Source organism: Saccopteryx leptura, chromosome 3, assembly GCF_036850995.1.
Source record: "Saccopteryx leptura isolate mSacLep1 chromosome 3, mSacLep1_pri_phased_curated, whole genome shotgun sequence".
Taxonomy (NCBI): domain Eukaryota; kingdom Metazoa; phylum Chordata; class Mammalia; order Chiroptera; family Emballonuridae; genus Saccopteryx; species Saccopteryx leptura.
This window is the reverse complement of record NC_089505.1, coordinates 114,842,332-114,865,985: the sequence shown is the minus strand read 5'-3', so window position 1 is coordinate 114,865,985 and position 23,654 is coordinate 114,842,332. Positions and strand designations below refer to the sequence as shown.

The window sequence follows — 23,654 nt, the reverse complement described above, 5'->3', positions numbered from 1 at the left end:
AGTTACACAGGTTCCCTAAAAACTAGCTATGGCTTACCGCCAGTGGGTTGCTGACCTAACCACTTCCCCTTTAAGGTCTAGATCCAGACCTTGAGTCAGAGTTCACAGATGTATGACACCAGATCTCAGAGAAGAATCTGCTGATACTTTGTGGCTTCACAGCGAATGTCATTCATATTCAGGCTTGTTTGGAGTATGATGTCACAGCCCCTAAAGCAACTGCCCCGTCACAACAAATAATTCCTGCATGTAAGTCCTCATGTCTCTATCTGGCATCTTAAGATGACCCCCAAGAAATCTACCTTGGGCAGGCATCTGAGGCGTCTGGGATCCATACAGTGAGAGGATGGAGTCTTTAGAGAGCTGTTTCTTGCCTGTCTCTTCTGACTTGCTCCCTGGCTCTGGAAACAGGTTCAGGTTTTCGGGAACAGAGCCAGCACTCCCTGCAGTTGGCATGGAACCTACAACCTTAGGGCAAAGAGGGCAGGGGAGAATTGGAATGGTCCTCATGGGGGTCTCGGAAGGACCTCCCTCCTCTTTCTGCTGCTTCTAACATTTGCAATAAGAATTCATAGCCGAAGTTAATAGCCTCCTGACATTTCTACCATACAAATATCTGAAACCCCTGATAGTTAAACTCGGGAACAATACTTTGTTCTTTAGCAAAACAATGTGACTTGCTAAAAAAATAAAATGAAATAAATCTAAAAAATAAAAGCAACCTACAAGTGATATAGCCAGAAAGAACTGAGTTTAGATACCACAGTAGCCATTTATTGGTTGTATATCGAGGCTAGTCACATAAGTTTTCTAAACTAATGCTTCCCCATCTATAAAATATCCATTTTGGTGAAGGTTTTAAATTATAAGTGAAATACATAAAAGCTCCTAGCACTGTGTCTGGTACACTGCAAATAGTCCACAGACAGTAGCCGTCAAACCCTTCTAGTCCTTCATACCTGCAAACTCTCTGACAATAACTCAGCCTGAGGAGCTGACCTAAAGTATCAGCCTTTACCCTGGGCCAGCGCTCAATCTATAGGCAAGGGCCTAAGTACCGGCCTTTACAATCTGACACACCTTAGACAGAAGCCCACCTAGAGGGCCCATCCTTTTTGGGCAAGAGAGAATAGAATGAATAATAATCTTAAACTGTTAACAGAGACAACAGTGTTAAGGAAAGAATCAAGAACCAAGAAAACCAAAGTCCAGTTCCACCAAAGAAGCATGAGTTGGTTCCATGATAAAGTTATCAAAATCACTCTTTTCAGAATACTCTTTAAATCCTGAGGAGTGCACAAGACTCACCTTTCTGGAAACTGAAGAAGAGGGGGATGAAACAGAGGCCAAAAGATCTAAATCCTTCTCTAGGGTGTTGCTGGTTTTGCTGCTTGCAATGGAGCAGGCCACAGGAGCATCTGGAAAGAGAGATGGAAGTTAAAACGTAGCACTGCTCATTAAGCCTATGCCTTCCTTCTATCATAGACACAAAGACGACAGAGAAGGCCCCCGTGCTCCATCATGGACCTGGACATGTAGGTTGGACGGGACATCTCAAGAGAGGCCTCACACCCACATTCCCAAGGGCCCTCTGTGGAAGCCTGCAGCCCAGCTCTCAGGCACAGGGCAGCAGAAGGCCAGGCCTGTGGGCCACATCAGTACCACAGCAAGGGGGCTGGCTGGCTCCTGGATGGCTATCTGAGGGACAAAGCTGCATAGGATTCATTTTCAGAGAGAAATTAAAGGTATAGAAACTAGAAGGCTAAGCAGCCAATAACCTAAGTCAGCAGAAATGAACGGAATGAAGTACAACTATCAGGACAGTGAAGGGTAAAGAGTAGGCTCTCCTTCTGAAAGGGGAGGGGTTTCTGAGACTCAGAGAAAAGGGAGCACGAGGTAAGAAACCATCTCAGAAACAGGTCACACCTGAAAAACGAGAGGGAGGCAGGCAAGGCTCACAGGTGCTGGGTTAGTGAAAATTGCTAACATTTACTGAGTGCTTAATATGTGCTAGGCAAGGGACTTAGAGCTTAGAGGCATTATCCCATTTCATCCTTCCAACAACTCTGATGTGGAGACTCACATCATGCTCACTGCATAGACTGGAAAGTAATGTTCAGAGGTTCCGTGAACGACCCAACGTCACATAACAGTAAGTGGCAGAGTCCATGCTCTTAACCACTACACTGCACTGTCACTCTGAAAATGTCACAGTAGACAGACACTTCCTTAGCACCACTGCTCAGATGTAAAACAACAGAAAGAATATGAGAGAACACTCTTAGTGACAGAGACACAAGCCAAAGACTTCCAACTCTACCCGTCTTCCCAGGATCAGTGAGAATTCAGCATTTGTAAGGTTATGGGAGTGGAGAAGTCTAACTCTTACCAAGGCCCAACAAATCCATGACAGGAGCTGTGGATTTCGGGGAGCTTTTCCGAGGTAGCTGTAGATCTTCTTTTTTCTGTGGCTAAGGTGAAAATGTCATAGAAAGAAGTAAGCAGGTGTTTCAACCCCTTTTCCCCTCTCCGCTGTAAAGCCACAGGTAGTCTTGCGGTTAGGATGCCGCTATTCAAAGAGTCACAAAGAGACAAAACTCAGGAAGTGTCAGTTGAAAGAATCAAGTCAGGAGGTATGAGACCATAACCCAAACCTAAAGTGAGAAACAAAGATATCATCTGTGCTTGTTTGGCTTTCTCTGAAGAGACAGATCTGTCTGAAACCAAGACAACCACAGATCAGGGGATTCAAAAAAAGTAGCAGTCTTGGGTCCCAGGAAAAAACAAGAATAAAAGTAGGTGCCTGATGGTACAAAAGCCAAGAGCCAACAAGTTTCCCAGTAATTAGAAAATCTTCAATACCAAAAGGGAGAGATCAGTCTAAAGATTACCCAGTTCACTGTTTTATCACGATGATAAAACACTCTTCCTTAAGCAAATAGTAAAAGTCCTCTCTCCCAAAATGCCAAGCTCTGATATTCAAGCATCTACTACTACAGCCACAATAGCGTACATCCTGTGGAAAGAGAAAGGTGCCTACTTCAATATGACAGAGCAAGAATATAAGAAGTGACTGTTTAAAATGGATCGGTAGGGCCTGGCTTCTAAACTGTTCTTAAGTGCAACAGGAAATGGGGTACAGAAGGTCTTACAAGAGAAGGACTAATGTAGAGGTAACATCTACTCAGAAGGTGTCACACGGCCTTGACACGTTGGCATGGAATGTGCCTCTTGCTTAAAGCGGACTGATATAGTTCCCAAGCTGCCATCTGGCTCCAAAGAGAAGTGGCACAGAGCAGATGAGGCAGCAGCAAGCGGCGGGAAAGAGGCAGAGACTGCAGCGGGCGATCTGATCTCACTGCGGAGCCCTTTAGCCCCGGGTGCAGTGCGGATCAACCTCACCCCAGCCCTCCACCCGCAGAAACACACCTGAGGCCATCCACACGGTGCAAATACGTTCCCACTTACCATTTTCACTTTCTCAAAAACAACAGGTTCCATTTTTTTCTCTGGAGCTGGCTCATTCCCTCTTTTCCACTTGTCATCTTTTTCTTTCTATAATGATTTCACAAACAAGACAAAGAGCACAGGCCCAGCGGTGACTCAGTTTGATAAAATATCATCCCAGATGTCCAGAAAGGAAATAAAAAATCCCTATTAAATCTGATGCAGGAGTCTGACAAGCTTGGGACTTTCTTGGTGTGGGGCAGGAGAGCTGGCTGCATTCACATTAGCCTCAATGCTCTAAGAGGCATCCTTCAAATCCCTTAAGCACCTGTCCTCCCTGTTCTGTCCTCTGACTCATGAGATGTGCAGTGTAGGCTGTCTACAGAGGATAAAACATTTCGCCCATATGCTGCCCCTTTCTGACTTCAGTTTAACTTGCTTTGAGGGGTCCCCCATCATCCTGGTATACACCAGGGAAATAAGTTCATATTCATCTCATTAACATATAGCCTTTGTGATTTTATAACTTCAATCATAAGTTTTCTCAATCTTTATCCTTTTTCAAAATCAAGAAATAAACCATAATCTCAAGCTTAATTATTAGAGAAATATAAATCAAGGAAATAAGGCCAAAAGCAAAAAAAAGAGTAAAAGGATTAAAGAATCCCTTTTAGGGTGTCCCAAATGAGTAGCCTGTATTAAACCAAAAAGCACATCAAATATAAAATACTAAAAAGCCTTTCTGTTTTTGCTACTTTTGGAGACAGTTTCATAGTACCTTAATAATAATACAGATGTCAATGGTCATATTTTACAAATCAAACAGACATTTAAATGTAAAACAAAACCACAAAGCAAACACAGGAATGCGGGCAAATGAAAGGAAGTGTAGCATATAGGTGAGAATGTCCAGCTTTGCTAATGATCAGAAAGTGCAAATTAAAATTCATTTCTTTTCAGGAAGGAAAATCTTAATACCTAATGTTGGTAGAGATGAAGTTAAACTAGCACTCCAGACCAATGCTGAGAAGACAGTACAAAAGAGTACAACTTGTGGAAAGTATGTTGGCAAAGAATGACAAATACTGAAACCCTCTGACCTAGATAATACCTTATCATGTATCTTATGAAAATAATCCAAAATATGGAAAAGCTCATATGCATCAAGAAATTCACCCCAGAATTATTTATACTGAAGAAAAATATAAATCACAACCTTTATGTCACAGGAGAATGGTAAGATATGTAATCTAAGCACATGAAAACAAAATTGAAATAGCCTTTTGGTAAACAGGAGGTATTTCCTTCCTAAATGAAAACACCCAGTGAGGAAAACAGGCTGTTTCCACGAGTCCACTATCTATCTTCATACAGCCACTCTTCCGTCCACCCTCATCTTCGGGATTCCCTCAGATACCCTTTGCTGATCTCCTCTAACTTTATATCTTCAGGCACAATGAACAGAGGTAGGCGGACAGACCATAGTTTCCTACAAATAAAAGGCAATGAATGTGTTTTGGTTTCAAGCCCTTTTTAATGATGCCATCCAAGTGACAGCTATACACTGGGTATATCTTCCTTGGAACAGTTATGATAACTTCCAGGTCCCTTTTCTGGATGACTATGAGGTAAGAGTCCTTCATAATCAGTTGAGAAAAATTATCTTATTATTTTGTACTTTTTTTCCTGTATTAAAATGCACCTACCAGTTATGCCTGTTCACACAACCTCAAAAGATCAGTTTGGAGCTTTAAATTACCTGGGAAGACTTAGAGCTCTGTGTAAACTTAGTGATTTCACTAACAGTACATCCTCCATTAAAATAAATACTAATAAAATAAACACTAGATGGATGATTGATTGATAGATATAGATAGATAGACACCTCTGTACCTGCATTAGATAGATAGATAGATAGATAGATAGATAGATAGATAGATAGATAGATAGATAGATGATAGATAGATAGACAGATAGATACAGATGCCTCTGTAGCTGCACTAGAATTAAAGAATCCCACACTTTCTATCCTTCTGTGGTTCAAGGAATAGTTAAGTACACCTAAGCGAATTTACTATAGCACCTTGTCATAGCATTTTTAAAGGTCTAAATAGTCATATTTATCAGTTCTTTAGTTATCAGTAATTAGGCTTATATTCTTCTTCCAGGAACCAGGTCGTACATCCTCCTGTATGTTATCCTTGTCCTAGTTATCATACATTGTACTTCAGACCCTAACCACATGTCTAGGGTGGAAAGTGTATTGGCAACTGGTAGTCTCCTTCTAAAACCCTTCTCAGGAACAAGTGTTCCACTGCCAATTAGCCCATCGACACACAGGACATATATGCTAGTCTAACTGAAGAAGCTGGTGACTTAATTACACTTAATTTTGTTGACTTAATTTATAGAAAAATATTCATATATTTATGTATATATGAAGGGTTTATATGTATGTGTATATATATTTATATATAATTTATATACATACACACACATACACATATTATTCTATTTGATCTCACATGCCCAACATGTCCATTTGAAGAAATAATTTGAAACTGGAAGTTACTAACACCCAAATACAGACCAAGGCAAAGAATTCACTGATGGTTTGCCTTATCTACCCCTCAGGCTAAAGTTTGCTCCATAATATTTCATGGTCTTGATTCTATAACTGATTATTTTTCTACTTCTGTATTTTTATTTTGAGAGAGAGGAAGAGAGAGATGAGAAGCATCAACTTGTAGTTGCTTCACTTTAGTTGTTCATTGATTGCTTCTCATATGTGCCTTGACCGGGGGGCTCAAGCCGAGCCAGTGACCCCTTGCTCAAGCCAGCGACCTTTGGACTCAATCCAGTGACCATGAGGTCATGTCGATTATCCTATGCTCAAGCCAGCAACCTTTACTCAAGCTGGATGAGCCCACACTCAAGCTGGCGACCTCAGGGTTTCAAACCTTGGGACCTCAGTGACCCAGGTCAGCGCTCTATCTACTGCGCCACCACCAGTCAGGCTATATTTTTTTAAATAGTAGTTTTTGAGTGTGTTGGTAACTGTTCTTCAAATTCTTCCCTGGCCTGATTAATAATCAAACTACTTATTATGAACAAAATTTGAAAGATTTACAACCAACCCTAAGGGCATTGATGTCCAGACTTCGGTCCATGTATTTCTTCTTCTCATATTTATCTCGAATAAATCCTTCAACAGCTCTGCAAAAAGCTTGTTAAGGGAAAATGAAACAAGTCTTTCCCACAGGATGTCTAGAAAAGGTCAATCTGTATCCCATGGAACATTCTCCTCCTCTCTCCCTCCTGCCTGGTTTCCCCATATGGCTCCTGTCTCTTTCCATACAGTTACCCCAACCAAAACCTTGAAATGCCTCCTTACAGTTACTGCAGGGAATCCTATTTCCTCTGATTTGCCTTCAGATTTGATAGCAACAAATGGGACTACTTTCCATATTGACAGCAGGGGAAACTGTGGCTGTTCTAGAATTCAGGTAAGGCAGTAATCAATTACCTATTTTAAAGCCCTTAGGTCAACAGGCCTTTAGAAAGGCAACTGAGTGACCATTAAAACTCTAAGTTCTTGTGCTCATGAGCCAGACTCTGAGCAGTGGGCCTTCTGCAGGGCCCCAAATCTGTACTTTAACAGGTCCCACCAGCACCAACCAAAATGGAAACTCTAACAAAATGGCCTACCAACCACATTTTGAGAAGCCTTCAGGAGGTTTGGTTGTGTGAGCTGGGTGATCCCATGTGGAGGGGATAAAAAGAAAAAAGTCAGCAATTGGTCAACAATAGTTAATTCTTTCACACAGGACATTAAAAGGCCCAAAAAATGAATAGTAGTTTTGTTGACTCAACTACTTTTCTCAAACAATAGCTTCAGAGATGCAAAGACTACGGAAAGCTTGCATTACAGAAGAATTCACAGCAAACTGCTGCAGTCTTCATTCCCGGATGAGCTGTCCCCACAGGACACCACCATTCTGACATAGAAAGTATACATGTGGTTTTTGTAGGTCTCGGTTGCAGGAGAACGAAAACAAGACTATGACTAATCCACACAGATTAGATCCGACTTTGCCCAGACAGTTCATGGGTCTTGAGTCTTATGCAACTCTCCCCAAAATACCAAAATACCACTCAGTCTTCTAAGTTGCTCCAGAAAAGATACGGGTCTATCTGAGGTCGCCGGAAGGTCTCAGGAAGGTAGGCTTCATAAAGTCGGTTTGCCTTGCCATTCCCCATCTCTTGCATACACTGCAATCAAAGAGATGTAGAAACATGGAATGTCAGAGTAGGAAGAAAGTGAAAAACTTTTTACCCACTGGCAGCATGTTACAAATGAAGAACCAACCCAGAGAGTAGCAGAACAAAGATTTAAACCTGAGTATTTTGATTTCCAATCCTTAATTCTCTCTACTTTGCCCCCAACCATTTGCCCCCATAGTTGTCTTTCTCACCCACATGAGTTCCTTTTATTGAAAAATCCGACTGAGCCTGACCAGGTGGTGGCGCAGTGGATAGAGCGTCAGACTGGGATGCAGAGGACCCAGGTTCAAGACCCCGAGGTTGCCAGCTTGAGTGAGGGCTCATCTGACTTGAGCAAAAAGCTCACCAGCTTGGACCCAAGGTCGCTGGCTTGAGCAAGGGGTTACTCGGTCTGCTGAAGGCCCATGGTCAAGGCACATATGAGAAAGCAATCAATGAACAACTAAGGTGTCGCAACAAAAAACTGATGATTGATGCTTCTCATCTCTTTCTGTTCCTGTCTGTTTGTCCCTGTCTGTCCCTTTCTCTGACTCTCTCTCTGTCCCTGAAAAAAGAAAAAAAAAAAAAGAAAAAAACCCCAAAAATCCGACTGACAAGATATATTTGATTCAGTAATAATTCAAAACCCTATTTGAAAATACAAGACATAGCTACCAATCAAAATGTCTACTTGGCAGGCAATAATCAGTGCCTAACTGGGCAGGTAACACACAGGCAGTAACTACATTCAGAATTTATACTATTAATTAACCTATTCAGCTTTATTACCAATAAATGTGTTTTACACTAGGCTTTTGAAATAAGACTCTTCAATACATGCAAGGGATAAACCCTAAGATCTTTTTTAAAATCTTCAAATTCCCAAATACTTCCACGGTATGTAATTTCCTTTATAAGATACAGTAAAGTACAACTGAAAAATATAACTAAACTTTTAGACCCTTAATGAATCTATAAAAACAGTCTAAAGTATTTCTAAAGCTGTGTTCTGGTTAAGAATAACCTTATTTCCAGCATCAACTTTAGCACCTAATTTTCTTTGGAGCTACTTCCCCTACCCCCACCAGCACTCCCCAGTTGATTCTTTTATTAAGATTTTATTTATTGATTTTACAGAGAGAGGAGCAGGGGGAGCAAGAAGTATCAACTCATAGTTGCTTCATTTTACTTGTTCATTGGTTGCTCGTCATATGTGCCTTGACCGGGCAAGCCTAGGGTTTCGAACTGGCGACCTCAGCATTCCAAGTCGACGCTTTATCCACTGCGCCACCACAGGTCAGGCCCCAAAATTTTAAATTACTATAAAAAAGTTTCATTGCAGGAAGAGAACAGAGAACAATGAAACCACATTAAGGTGCATATTTTAGGTCAGATGGACTCACTAACAAGTGTCTCACTTCCAGCCCATCAAACTTACAGCAAGCAAGAGTCGCATATGCACTTTAGCAATAAAATGTAGTAAGTCTATGAGTTAGAGAGTTTTTTAAAAATGTGCTTTTAGAGAATATCTATAACTACAAATGTTAGACCTGCAAATGCCAAGGGTCTTGGAAAGTAATACAAAGATATCCCTTCACACCTTCCTGGATCCAGGGGATCCTGGACCATACACTATTTGTGTTTTGAAGTAGGTAAAATATAGGTAGAATACTTTATATTTTAAATAAAGATGAAAAATTTCTCTATTAAGGTATGAGAATTTGACATAAGTGTTTGCCAACTAAACTTTATCTTCATTTTTGTGCCCGGTTTGAAATTCACCTGGAACTACTTTAATTCACTCTTGGGTTATATAAATACCTGAATCTGTTCTTGAGTCCACTGGTCAAGGTTAACTGATTTTACCCTGGATATGTGCACCCCCAGATTCCTGTGGATTCCAGCACATCGAATGCAGATGAACACACCAATGTTCCAGGAGGCCCATCGTGGCCCTGTGAAGGTTAGGAACAGGACAGTAAAGTACAACATGAAACAACATTCAAGGCCCGAGCTATAATATTCAGACTATCAAACATTTCTGCTAGAACATAAGTGAGAAAATTGGTTTTTAATTGGTTTTGTTCATTCCTTCATGGATCAGGGTGTTTTTTTTTTTTGTTTTTTTTTTCATTTTATTTTTTTAGTATGCAGGGTGAGACAAAGGAAGGTTTACATTTATTCATATTAAAAATGATACAATAATGAGTAAATAATAATACAAGAACAGGACTGTGTTTTGTGTACTTATAACCGTAAACCTACTTTTACCCCACCCTGTATTCACACAGCTGTGCAACCATCGCCACTCTCTAACTCCAGAACATCTTCATCGCCCCCAAAAGAAAAATCAAACCCATAAGCAGGTACTCCCCATTTCCCCCCAACTCCTCCCCACCCCTTAGGCTCTGGCAATCATAAATCTAATTTCTGTCTCTATAGACTTGCCAGTTCTGGACATTTCACATAAATGGAATTAAACAATATGTGGACATTTGTGTATGGAGCAGCTTTTTACAATGTCTAGTAATATGAGTGTTGAAATGTAGATGTTATAGTATCGTTACTTACATAAAGAAAAATCCTAGGAGGACAATGAAGAATTATTATCATATTCTATTTAGTATTTTATATGAACAGCCCTCCCTCAAACAACTTTTCAACAGGTGGCGAGGGCCTGGATTCACTTTTCCTACTAGGAAAAAAGATACAGACATGCCATGCCAGCCCACGGTTCAACCTGAAATTTAAAACTTTGTTTATCTTTCCCTCTCCACCAAGCCTATAAAATATGCATCCAGATTAATTTAACAGGATCCTTTCTCCTTGTGCTGATGTCCCTACTTTACACAACTACAAAATCATCTACATTCAAGATTGTCAAATAAGGATGCTTATTGAAATAAAAAAGAACTCTCAGATATGTATTTTAATTTAAAATTGTTATATAATCTCCCATCCACTGCCAACTTTGCTCACCCTAACAATATCTCTCAAAAATTATCAAACTCCTCTTCATATTTTATACAGGAAAAAGCAATGGACTTTTATATGATACCTGCCTAAGAGTTACTGAAAAACCACTAGTATTTCCACTGGTCAGAAATTTACCACATAAAATAAGCATGATATCAAAGTTAGAAGTGGCAATAAAGAGGTAAAAAGACACAAAATGACTTTCTATAGTGATAAATAAGACCTTGTGTTTTGAACAACCAAGGGCAAAGATTTCAGTTGTGCCAGACACAATTACTTGATTGGCCTGTAATTTTTGACAGCAGTTTTAATAAAGGAATGGTAGAATCATATGCCAGATTATTCTTATAAATTTGAATCCACAATTATTACAAATAAGAATAATTTTTTGACAAAGATACCACTGAGATACTGTAGCAAATACTACAAATACAGAAGGCTCAAAACCTCCTTATCACCACCAGGTGGTGTTCTCTGCCTGAAAGTGCGTCCCACTACCTTCTTATTGCTATTATCTTCATAGGCTCAGGTTTATCTTCTAAAAAGACCTTCAGTCCCTTCAAATCCCTAGACAAATTTGCACAGTAGGTCTGCCCTGTAGCTAATAAACACACAAATGATTCACATACTTCTTTCGGTGACAGAGAGTTACATAAACACAAAGTGAAAAACAGGTCTGACCTGCAGCGGCGCAGTGGGTAAACTGTCCATCTGGAACACTAGGATTGCCGGTTTGAAATCCTGGGTTTGCCCCATCAGGGCACATATGAGAAGCAGTTGTGGGTTGATGCTTCCTGCTTCTCCAACCCCCCTGCCTTTCTCTCTTCCTTCTCTCTCTAATAAATAAAATCTTAAAAACAAAAAACAAAAAAATCAGAAAAACAAAAAGCCTAAACAGATATGAATAGGGCATATGTCTATTTTATTTTATATTTTTGTGGGTTTTGTTTTTTTTTTCAGTATTTTTCTGAAGTTAGAAGCGGGGAGGGAGTCACAGACTCCCGCATGCGCCCAACCAGGATCCACCTGGCATGCCCACCAGAGGGCGCCCATCTGGAGCGTTGCTCCATTGTGGCAGGAGCCATTCTAGCGCCTGAGGCAGAGGCCATGGAGCTGTCCTCAGTGCCAGGGTCAACTTTGCTCCAATGGAGCCTTGGCTGCGGGAGGGGAAGAGAGAGACAGAGGAAGGAGAGTGGGAAGGGTGGAGAAGCAGATGGGCACTTCTCCTGTGTGCTCTGACTGGAAATCGAACCCAGGACTTCCACATGCTGGGCTGACGCTCTACTGCTGAGCCAACCAGCTAGGGCGGGTATATGTCTATTTTAGGTTACAGTTTTCATAAAGGAACTCAAGAGTGCTTGCTTTGGCAGCACATATACTAAAATTGGGACTCAGATATGCTCTAAGTTATATAAGGTTAAAAATGGGACCAAAAGTTAGTATCTCATGCTTCTTTACCATTTTTCCTTTGCTCCAAATTCTGGAACTCATGTTAAAATAGTTAAAATATATTTGTTTGCAAACAAAACCAGAAGCCAAAAATACTAATTAGAAGTTAGCTGTGGAACACACGGAATATAGTCAATAATACTGTAAAATCTGTTATTACTATGTATGATATATCAATATGATATATACATATAAATATATATGGTGCCAGCTGGGCACTATTCTGTATACCTGAAACTAATATACTAACTGTCAAATGTAATTGAAAAAAATATTTTACTTTTTAAGAGTTAAATTAAAAAATTCGCTGTGGAATGCGGTGCTTCCTGGAGAAGGGATTCCCAGTCACCTAAGCTTCCACCACAGCTGCGGAATCTCTCCAGATCCCATTCCAGAGTATTTAAAGATTCTGCCTTGGAGGGATATAAGGCCTCATACTCTGGAGCTACTAACGAGGCCTCAGGACAGCAATACAGGCAATAGCATTTTCATGAAAAGCCAGGAGAGCCTCTCCTGTCCCCTCCAACATTCCTCCTACCCTTTTCCCAGTGAAACAGTGACAGTTCTATCCCACACACTCAGCCTCCTTTGGTTTTAAGACACTAGATTTATTAGCCAATGGCTGCATGCTCCATAAAAGATTCTGAAATTGGGGAGGAAAATAATAAGAAACTGACATGACTGAAAATGTGGCAAAAATGGTGTCATTATTAAAAGCACAATCTTTGCAATCAGATAGGTTTGTATGACAGTTCCATCAATGATTAGCTACATGACCTTCAGAAAGATACTTAAACTTCTTAAGTCTCTCAGTTTTCTCACTAACCAAATGTGTACAATAAAATCTACCTCACAGGCCTGACCTGTGGTGGCGCAGTGGATAAAGCGTTGACCTGGAAATGCTGAGGTCGCCGGTTCGAGACCCTGGGCTTGCCTGGTCAAGGCACATATGGGAGTTGATGCTTCCAGCTCCTCCCCCCTTCTCTCTCTCTCTCTCTCCTCTCTCTCCCTCTCTGTCTCTCTCTCCTCTCTAAAAAAATGAATAAATAAAATAAAATTAAAATTTTAAAAAAAAAATCTACCTCACAGTGCTTAGAATCTGGAGGGGTAGGGAGAAAAGAGAGCCACATATAAGAACATGGTATAGAATGAGATTGCCAGAACCCGCTTCCAATTCATCTTCTTCACTGATAAGGGCTGGTTAACTCATTCATATGTACAGACCTACACTCTCTCTATGCAACACTAGAGAATGCTTCTTTTCAGACAGGAAATGAGTTCCAGTCTGAAAATGTCAGAACCAAAGTTGACTAATTGAAGAAAGAAGGAATTTAACCTGAATCCAATTTCAAAGTCTTTTAGAAAACATGACATTTTAAGCAGCTTCATCTCCCTCAAAATATCCCTTTGAAAATGCACGATCTAAACCCTCACCTGTTTCCCTTCACTGCCGTACACCCGCCCTGCCCTATGCCCACACATGCCTCCACTGCACACGCCAAGGAAGGCCCAAAGCTGTCAACCGGATGTGCTTGGATTCCACAGCACCTGGATTGCTGCTGCAGGCCAGACTAGTCAAATCCAGTATATGTGCAAAGATAAACCAATTGTTCAATACACAACAGTCACAGCAACCAGAAGGAAATAATAAAAGATACCACTTTGAAGTTGAAAATGGAAAGAGACTCTCCGAGGCAATATTCTGAACAATGTTGAGAGCAAAGAGGATTAACAAGTGATATAAATTGGTAGTGATGAGCACAACACAAAAAAGAACAAGGTCATGGCTAATGAACATATTCAACAGGTGCTTAGAAGCAGGCTCAGGAAGAATGAAGCAATATTAAAATTAACATATAATCGCTCTGCAATAAGGAATCAAGTATATGGATGTGGTTGATGAGTCAAGAAACTGGCTGTAGTAAGTACCAGCCCAGTATCAGCGAAATCTGGCTTACACTGACAAGTACACGGGCTTTCATTTTGATGTCTCCCTAGAGCTTATAACTCCATTTGTAAAATGGAAAGCATATAAGTAATACCCAATTTACATTCAAATTCTGGACAGCTTCTACTGTCCAGTACTGTATTTCCCCATGTATAAGATGCACCTTAATTTTGAGACCTGAATTTGAAAAAAAAAATGTATTACATAAAGTTATTGAACTCAAGTTTTATTCATCATAAAATTCATACAACTCATCACTGTCAAAACTCCCATCCATTAGCTTGTCCTCATCTCTGTCTGATGACGAATCACTGGCTTCAACAATGAGCGCAAAATCAAGTGTGAAAAAGTGGGAATGCAATAAGAAAACTACAACCACTGTATAAAAAGCAACCAGTTTTTAGACCCTAAATTTTTCGGGGGGAGGGTGCATCTTATACATGGGGAAATACGGTAACTACTGGGGCCCTGCTGCAAATTTCCCTTGCTATTAAAACTTCCCCCACAACCAGAGCTGCTAGGCTTGGGAGGATTCTGGGCTTGAGAAGTCAGCAGAGACAAGAACTAAAGTTAGAGATAGAGCTTGAAGCTACTACTATAATAATTACAAATAAATGTTGAGGGGAAACGTGATAAATTTTAAAAATCAGTATCTGTACCTAGACTTGCTGGCATCATGGAGCTGTTGAAAAGCTCTTCAACAGAAGAAAGGTCAAGGATAGGAGAGAAAAATCTCTTCCATCTTACCTCCAAGCCCTGGTGAATCTTATCTTGGAAACATTCCCAGAATCTATCCATCTCTACCGAGTTCTCACCACTTTGAGAGAGAAAGAGAAGAGCATCAACTCATCCTACTTAGTTATTCCATTTTTAGCTGTGCACTCATTGATTCCTTCTCATGCATGCCCTGACCAGGGGTCAAACCTGCAACCTTGGAGTGCTGGGATGACATTCTACCCACTGAACTATCCAGCAAGGGCCGAAGCATTCATTCTTTTAACATTATTTTTTTTAAAGATTTTATTTATTGGATTTTACAGGGGTGAGGGGTGGTGAGAAGTATTGACTCATAGCTGCTTCACTTTAGTTGTCCATTGTTGCTTATTATATGTTGCTTATTGCCTTTAACCGGGCAAGCCCGGGGTTTTGAACCAGTGACCTCAACATCTTAGGTCGATGTTCTATCCACTGCATTACCATAGGCTAGGCATCTTTTAACATTATTTATTGAGGATCTACTATGTGCCTGCTAGTTACTATGAATACAAAGGCAGAGAAAATAAAATGATACTCCCAATTTAAAGAGTTCACAGACTAACAACTATCTGGTCTCCTGACTCCCATCAGAATCTTTCCTTTATTTGTCTATTTGTTTATAAGTTTATTTTAGCAAGAGAGGAGTGGAAAGAGAGACAGGAACGTCAGTCTGTTCTTGTATGTGCATTGGCTGGGGATCGAACTGGTAATTTCTGCTCTTCTGATGCTCTAACCAACAGAAAACTATCTGGCCAGGATCCCAGCAGAATCTTTCTAAAACACAAATCTGTACAGAGCAGGCCTCCAAATATACACATTTCATATAGTCTCATGTATAAAGGTGAATATGCAAATTGATGCAAATTTTCCAGGCATATTACAACTGAGCTCTCCACCTCTTGCCACAAAACCTGCTCTTCTGCCATTTTTCTCCATCTTAGTCAATTACACATCCAACCATTCAGATGTATCAGTCAGAAACTTTGTATCATCTCTGATAGCTCTCTCCTTTGACCCTCATATCTATACCATCACCAAGGCCAAAATATCTCTCAAATCAGTATCTCTTCTCTCCACATGCAATGCTATTTCTCTAATCCAAGTCACAGATCTCTTGGACTAGTGCAATGACTTCCTAATGTCTTTCCACTTTTATTTTTATATTTCTTTCTCCAACCCAGAACCAAAACCATTCTCCACTGCATAGCTTGAGCTCTTAAAGAAGCAAATGTAACCTTGTCACTCAGTTGCTTAAAAGCCTTCTATAGTAGCCTTCCTTCAATCACTGTTAGATTAAAGAATAAAATCCTTAACATAGTCCCCAAGGTCTTATGTGATCCGGCCCATGCCTACTCCCCCAGTTTCTCGACTCTGACCACAGCAGCTCTCTTTCATTTCCTCAAAGCACCAACATGTTTTTTACTTTGGGCTTTTGGCATTTTTCCAAGCCATTCCCACTGCCAGAAAAGAGCTCTTTCCCCAACCACCATCTACCACGTGTAGTCTGGTCACATCACTTTTTACCATATATTTATTTAACTGTTTAGCACGACTTCTCCACTAAACTATAAGCCAGACCTGTGACGGTGACTCTCATATTCCCAGGGTGTGGAACAGTTCCTCACACATAGCAGTGAGCAACATGTGTGTAAAAATTAATTAAAAATAAATAAATCCTTTGACGCCACCCTCCTACCACCTGTAAGAATTCACCAGGGAAGCAATGGGTCAAGTACACAAAGAAAGATACTAAGAATGTTGTCATATAAATTAGAAACATCAATAGATTACATTAAGGAATTAGGGTATCACCATAAAAATTTTGTAACTCTCCACTTAATATAGAATATCTCATGTTATATTAATGTTATTTATTTACTTATTTGTTTGTTTTAGCTGGAAACAAGAAACATTTATTATCTCATAGTTTCTGTGAATGAAGAGTCGAGGAGCAGCTTAGCTGGGTGATTCTGGCTCAGACTTTGTCAAGAGCTACAGCTGAGGTGTTGGCTCACCTTGGCTGGGATCCAATTCTGAATTCACTTACAGGGTGGCTGGATGACATGGTGGCTGGCTTCCCCCAGAGTGTGCAATCCAAGAGGATGAGGGAGAGAATCCAAGACTGAAGCCACAGTCTTTTTTATAACCTCATCTTGTTAGAGAGATCTCATCACTTCTGATGTATTCTGTATGTTAGAAGCAGTCAGTAAGTCTACAAGGGCATAAACCCACGTAAGCTACAATGAGAGGCTGCCTATGTGTGAAGTATTAATTACTGAATTAGTCTGTTTCATAGTTACAGCTTATTATAAATTATTAAATGGGCCCTGGCTGGTTGGCTTAGCGGTGGAGCGTCGGCCTGGCATGCGGGGGACTCGGGGTTCGGTTCCCGGCCAGGGCACATAGGAGAAGCGCCCATTTGCTTCTCCACCCCTCCCCCCTCCTTCCTCTCTGTCTCTCTCTTCCCCTCCCGCAGCTGAGGCTCCATTGGAGCAAGGATGGCCCGGGCGCTGGGGATGGCTCCTTGGCCTCTGCCCCAGGCGCTGGAGTGGCTCTGGTCGCGGCAGAGCAACACCCCGGAGGGGCAGAGCATCGCCCCCTGGTGGGCAGAGCGTCGCCCCTGGTGGGCGCGCCGGGTGGATCCCGGTCGGGCGCATGCGGGAGTCTGTCTGACTGTCTCTCCCCGTTTCCAGCTTCACAAAAAAAAAAAAAAAAAAGAAAGAAAAAAAAAAGTTAAAAAAAAATTATTAAATGACCTTAATTCTTTTTATTGATTTTGAGAGAGAGACAAGCAGTGAGAGAAAGAGGGGTACGGGGAGGAGAGAAAGTGAGAAGCATTAACTCATAGTTGCTTTATTTTAGTTGTTCGCTGATTACTTCTCACATGTAACTTGACCGGGGCGCTCAGGCCAAGTCAATGATCCTGCACACTAGCCAGTGACCCTGCACTCAGGCTAGCCAGCCTGTACTAAAGCCTGTGACCTTGGGGCTTCAACCCTGGGACCTCAGCATTCCAGGTCAGTGCTCTATCCACTGTGCAACCTGGTCAGGCAATGATCTTAATCTTATAAATATCATTCTACCCACTTTACAGGTGAGGAGAATCAACTAACTTGCCTAACGATGGAGTAGTAGATAGTGGGGGGGAAAGAGACTGATTTATTTATCAAGTATTTTCTGAGAGCCTATTATATATTTATATTAGTTATTCTGTTAGGTGCTGAGGAGTTAGGAGGCAGAACACTTATATTAGTTTGAAAATCCAGTTTTAGCCTGACCTGTGGTAGCGCAGTAGATAAAGCATCGACCTGGAATGCTGAGGTCACCAATTCAAATCCCTGGGCTTGCTTGGTCAAGGCACATATGGGAGTTGATGCTTCCTGCTCTTCCCCCCCCTTCTCTCTCTCTCTCTCTCTCTCTCTCTCTCTCTCTCTCTTTCTAAAAATGAATAAATAGAATCTAAAAATAAAATAAAATCCAATTTTAGCCCTGGTGAGATAGCTCGGTTGATTAAAGTGTCATCTTGATACACAAAGGTTGCCTGTTAGACCCCAGTCAGGGCACATACAGAAACATATCAATGTTTCTGTCTCTCTCTCTCTCCCTTCTTCTCTCTCTAAAATCAATAAGTAAAATTTAAAATTTTTGAAATCCAGTTTTAAACCAGTATGCACAGAACAATACCATTCTGTTTAAGAATGTGAATAAGACCCTAGCCGGTTGGCTCAGTAGATAGAGTGTCAGCCCGGCATGTGGATATCCTGAGTTTAATCCCCAGTTAGGGCACACAGGAGAAGCGACAATCTACTTCTCTGCACCTCCCTCTCCCCCTTTCCTCTCTTCCCCTCCTGCAGCCAGTGGCTCAATTGGTTTGAGTATTGGCCCTGGATGCTGAGGATAGCTGGGTGGATCCCAGTCAGGACATGTATGGAAGTCTTCTCTCTCTCTATCTCCCCTCCTCTCACTTTAAGAAAAAATAATAATAATGTGAATAAATGTATATGTATACACAGAAAAAAATGTCTAGAAGGATATATGCAAAATATGAAAAACTATTATTCGAGTAGCAGGTTTATGAAATATCAATTTTCTTCTCTATATTTTTATGTACTCTCTGAATTGTTTGCAGTGAGCTTGTATGAGGAAAAAAGACAGTACAGGTTAATTTAAAAACAAAACACCAATATCCGTGATTCCTTACTGGCTGGAGGATAAGTTGAAACTCCTTGACATGACAGGCCCTTTAAGAGGCTGTGCCTTACTGAGCAAGTCACCATTCTGAACATGCTATGCGCTCACACCTTTGTCTACACCATCTTCCTGCTTGGAATGGCTTTCTCACCCATTCCCTGCTTGACAAGCTTCACAATGTAGCCCATTCGCCTCTTCTGTGAGGCCCTCCAGTGGAGTAAGTCTTGACCTTCTCTATGGCTAATAGTCCACTGTATGCTTTGCTCTTCTAATACTTAATATCTTATTGTAATTAGTTGCTTACAGGTCTCTCTTGCCCTAAATAGACTGTGAGCTCTTGAAGGCAAGAACCATGCCCCTTCATCATTTATCCCAAACACTTAATCCCATGCTTAAAAGCAGTACATACAAAATAAATATTTGTTAAGTGAATTCATCAATAGGTAAGATAAAAGTACACAACTGTTTCCTGTTTTGGAAAATGAAGGGAGAAGTTTTCCAACACCTTAAAGGCAACACTGTCACCCAAAAAAGGAATTAGTTTACTACAGTGAGGCTCCAAAGGCAGAACTAGCATCAATGAGTGGAAGTCAATTTTAGCACACCCTGGGGAAGAATTTCCTAATGATTAAGGTTGTGTGAAAACAAATGCAGCATATCCAGCACTAGCAGAAGCCCAATAAGTGCAGATGTTCACACAGAGGCTGGATGACCCTCTCGGGGATGGTAGAGCAATGATCTCGCACAGTGGGTGGGTGAACCGTGAGCCCTAGGGTCCCTTCTACTACTGCAGTTCCACTAGCTGATTTGTAGGTAACTTTTAGGTCCCTTCCTGTTTGACATTCAGTAAAATGTTCTCGAAATGCAACACAAGAGAATCAACTTAAGAAGATGTTAGGTCTTGATGAACCTAAAAAACTGAATCAAATTCAGTTCATGGAGCCTGTGACTAGTTTAAACATGATAAACAACAAACAACAAAACAAAACAAAAACTGAAAACTGGCTTAAATGTCATAGACACATAAGGAAGAATCTTACTCAACAAACTCTGATTTGAAAACAGAGTTTAATTCTCTTTGACTTGGCCTGCCATTAACTCTAACATGAAAATTAGGAGTCAAAGTGAAAAGGAAGCAGTATTTTTTTAAGAACAATTCTAATGCCAATTACCTCATCCACTCATTTCATCCCTCCACCCTGATTCGCTACAAAGAATACACAGAAACACCAGGGCCATCTCGGAGCACTTAAGTAGGGCTGAGAGGTAAGTTTACCAAACTATTTTCATCCACACACAAGAAAAATTTTCCTAGTCCCCTATTCCAAAGCAACAATAAACAGTAGCCTTGAACTTCTATAAGTACAAACAGTTTAAGGAACCATGAGACCAAAATAAGGACTTACTCAATCACCCTTTGTTCTCAGAATGCTCTGCAAAAGAAGTCCCTTCCGGTCTAGCTCGCAAGAATGTTTCCTTTTGTTAAAAACAGACACTGTCCACAAATACTGACTGATCTACATCAAGAACGTATCATGAAACTTTGCAGAGAATTAATCAAGGAGGGACTTTACTACTGAGACATAAAAAAAAAACAACTTTCCAAAGTGTATGAAAATACCAGAAGTGCAACCCCTGTGGAAAGATGGCCAAAGACCTAGAGAGAGAATTGGAAAGAACACCTCCCTCTACCAGATGGATTATATCCCTTGAGAAAGAAAGCTAAGAAAGCTCAATGAAGTTGGTTGGCATCTGTGTTCGCTAGGAAAAAGCTCAATGACCTAAGGGGAAAAAAATGGTCACAGTAGACAAAAATTGCTTAAAACGGAGTTTAAATTCCAAATTTTTCCCAGTGGCTCCTTTGCTCCTGATATTCAACAAGCAGAGGCCTGAGAGGGTCAGTGTGGCTCTCACCTTACAGAGAAGAAGGAAGGTTAAACTGTGAGGGTTGAAGGACTCAGGGTCACATTCAGGTTCCATAGCAGCAGCCCCCTGAACATCCACAACCACAGGAAAATATGTGCCTATAGTTTCTCTATTTAAAAGTAATATTGGTTAGGCCCTGGTATCAGCAGTAGAGTGTCAGCTCCCATGTATGGAAGTCCTGGGTTCAATTTCTGGTTAGAGTACACAGGAGAAGCACCCATCTGCTTCTCTACCCCTCCACTCCCCACCCACCCCCCACCGCCGTCTCTTCACTTCCCACAGCCATGGCTTGAATGGTTCGAGCAAATTGGCCCCAGGTACTGAGGTTGGCTCCATGGCCTTGTCTCAGGTGCTGAAATAGTTTGGTTGTAGAGCAACAAAGCTGCAGCCCCAGATGGGCACAGTATCACCCTGGAAGAGGCTTGCCAGGTGGATCCCATTGGGGGCATGCAGAAGTCTGTCTCTATGCCTCTCACTTAAAAAAAAAAAAAGTAATATTGATTACTTGTTTTTAATTAATGGCTATTTAACTGATGTTACATTTGCTTTTATTGTAAGTCCTAAGATAGTGTTTAATATAATGCTTAGGAGCATATGGTTTCTAATTCACTGGACTCTAGAATCAGACACTATAATTATTGTATTTTGACTGAAATAAAAGATCTGCTTGCCCTGACAGGAGAGCTCAGTTGGTTAGTACATCATCTGGATACGCAGATGTTGCCGATTCGATCCCCAGTCCAGGCACATACAGAAACAGATTGATGTTTCTGCTCTCTCTCTCTCTCTCTCTCTCTCTCTTTTTTTTTTTTTTTACAGAGACAGAGAGAGTCAGAGAGAGGGATAGACAGGGACAGACAGATAGGAATGACAAGATGAGAAGCATCAATCATTAGTTTTTCGTTGCGCATTGCAACAACTTAGTTGTTCATTGATTGCTTTTTCATATGTGCCTTGACCACAGGCCTTCAGCAGACTGAGTAATCCCTTGCTCAAGCCAGCGACCCTGGGTCCAAGCTGGTGAGCTTTTGCTCAAACCAGATGAGCCTGCACTCAAGCTGGTGACCTCGGGGTCTCGAACCTGGGTCCTCAGCATCCCAGTCTGACGCTCTATTCACTGTGCCACCGCCTAGTCAGGCTTTTCCTCTCTTTCTAAAATCAATAAAAAAATAAAAGAGATCTGCTATTATTTAAACCAGGGGTCTCAAACTCACGGCCTGCCGAACAATTTTGTGCGGCCCGCAGACTAATCCACAAAGTTCAAAATATTTTGGATAAAATTAAGTAAGCCTAGGGGCCTACTTGTATTTTTCATTTCTCTAGCATCCTAGCTAGATATTAGCTTAGTTAACAGCAGTTGTGATGCGAACTACAGTTTCTGGTCGTTTTGTGACACTGAGTAAACTGCATGTACGATTGTGCTTGTTGTACTGATTTTTTTTTTGTTTTCAACTGCAATGAGAAAAGTGTTGCGTAACAGTTGCCTTTTGTAGACCTAGTGCAGCCTGCCGAATGGCTGTGATCTTGCTCTGCGGCCCACATGCTGAGTTGAGTTTGAGACCCCTGATTTAAACCCTTCTTTGAATTTTAACATGAAACAATGTAGAAAATGCAGTGAGCTGTTATTAAAAATCCATAAAACAGGCCCTGGCCAGTTGGCTCAGTGGTAGAGCATTGGCCTGGCGTGCAGGAGTCCCACATTTGATTCCCAGCCAGGGCACACAGGAGAAGCGCCCATCTGCTTCTCCACCCCTCCCCCTCTCCTTCCTCTCTGTTTTTCTCTTCCCCTCCCGCAGCCAAGGCTCCATTGGAGAAAAGTTGGCCCGGGCGCTGAGGATGGCTCCATGGCCTCTGCCTCAGGTGCTAGAATGGCTCTGGTTGCAACAGAGCAACGCCCCAAATGGGCAGAGCATCGCCCCCTGGTGGGCATGCCGGGTGGATCCCGGTCGGGCGCATGCGGGAGTCTGTCTGACTGCACCCCCCCCCCCGTTTCCAATTTCAGAGAAATACAAAAAAAAAAAAATCCATAAAATAATATTTATCTCAATAAAGTTTGGTTTTAAAAAGAATGCAAAACTAAACTAAACTAAACAATAATACCCCCAGCTAAACTTAGTAATTTTTTTTTTAGTTTAGCTCCAAATCCATAGATTAATTTAGAATTGCACTTTGTAATTATTTATGTTAAATAAATGCTCCCACGAGAGACCAGTATAAAAGTGTGGGACACACTGGTGGATAGCCAAGTGGGAAGCCCCATTCTTTCTGGAGAATCCTTTTTTTTTAAAACGTTTATCTTATTGATTTTAGAAAGAGAAGGGAGGGAGAGACAGAAACATCATTCTGTTTCTGTGTGTGCCCTGAGCAGGGTTTGAACCCACAACCTTTGTGTATTGGGATGATGCTCTCCGGCCAGGTCATGTTGCTCTTCCTTTGTACTCAAAGTTCTTAACAGTTTTAACAGGGTTAAGGGGAAAGAACCAAAGGAAGTGACTGGAGTCTCTACATGAAGTAGAGCTTTAGAGCAGAGGCAGCAATGTGATGAAAGCTCTGATGATCCAGAATAAGAAACCCAAAGGGGGGGCAGAAGCAGACACACGGGGGCCATCTGGGCCACTTCCCGTCTCTCCTTGTGGATTCTCCTTCCTGAATTCATATCGGAGGTTCTCCATTTTGACCAATAAGAAAAATTGGACTG

The 23,654-nt window shown here is 41.3% G+C and overlaps 1 protein-coding gene across 1 annotated transcript in view; it reads right to left on the bottom strand.

Annotated features, from left to right (window-relative positions):
* SMAP2 (small ArfGAP2) overlaps nucleotides 1-23,654 on the bottom strand; it is a 47,679-nt gene that overhangs the window by 4,442 nt on the left and 19,583 nt on the right. Inside the window, exons 2-8 of the mRNA XM_066375952.1 lie at nucleotides 9,532-9,665; nucleotides 7,634-7,719; nucleotides 6,585-6,663; nucleotides 3,469-3,555; nucleotides 2,390-2,471; nucleotides 1,309-1,418; nucleotides 303-468 (exon numbers count right to left, since the gene is read on the bottom strand). Of these exons, the coding sequence (XP_066232049.1) occupies nucleotides 303-468; nucleotides 1,309-1,418; nucleotides 2,390-2,471; nucleotides 3,469-3,555; nucleotides 6,585-6,663; nucleotides 7,634-7,719; nucleotides 9,532-9,665 (744 nt within the window). The remainder of the gene's footprint in view (nucleotides 1-302; nucleotides 469-1,308; nucleotides 1,419-2,389; nucleotides 2,472-3,468; nucleotides 3,556-6,584; nucleotides 6,664-7,633; nucleotides 7,720-9,531; nucleotides 9,666-23,654) is intronic.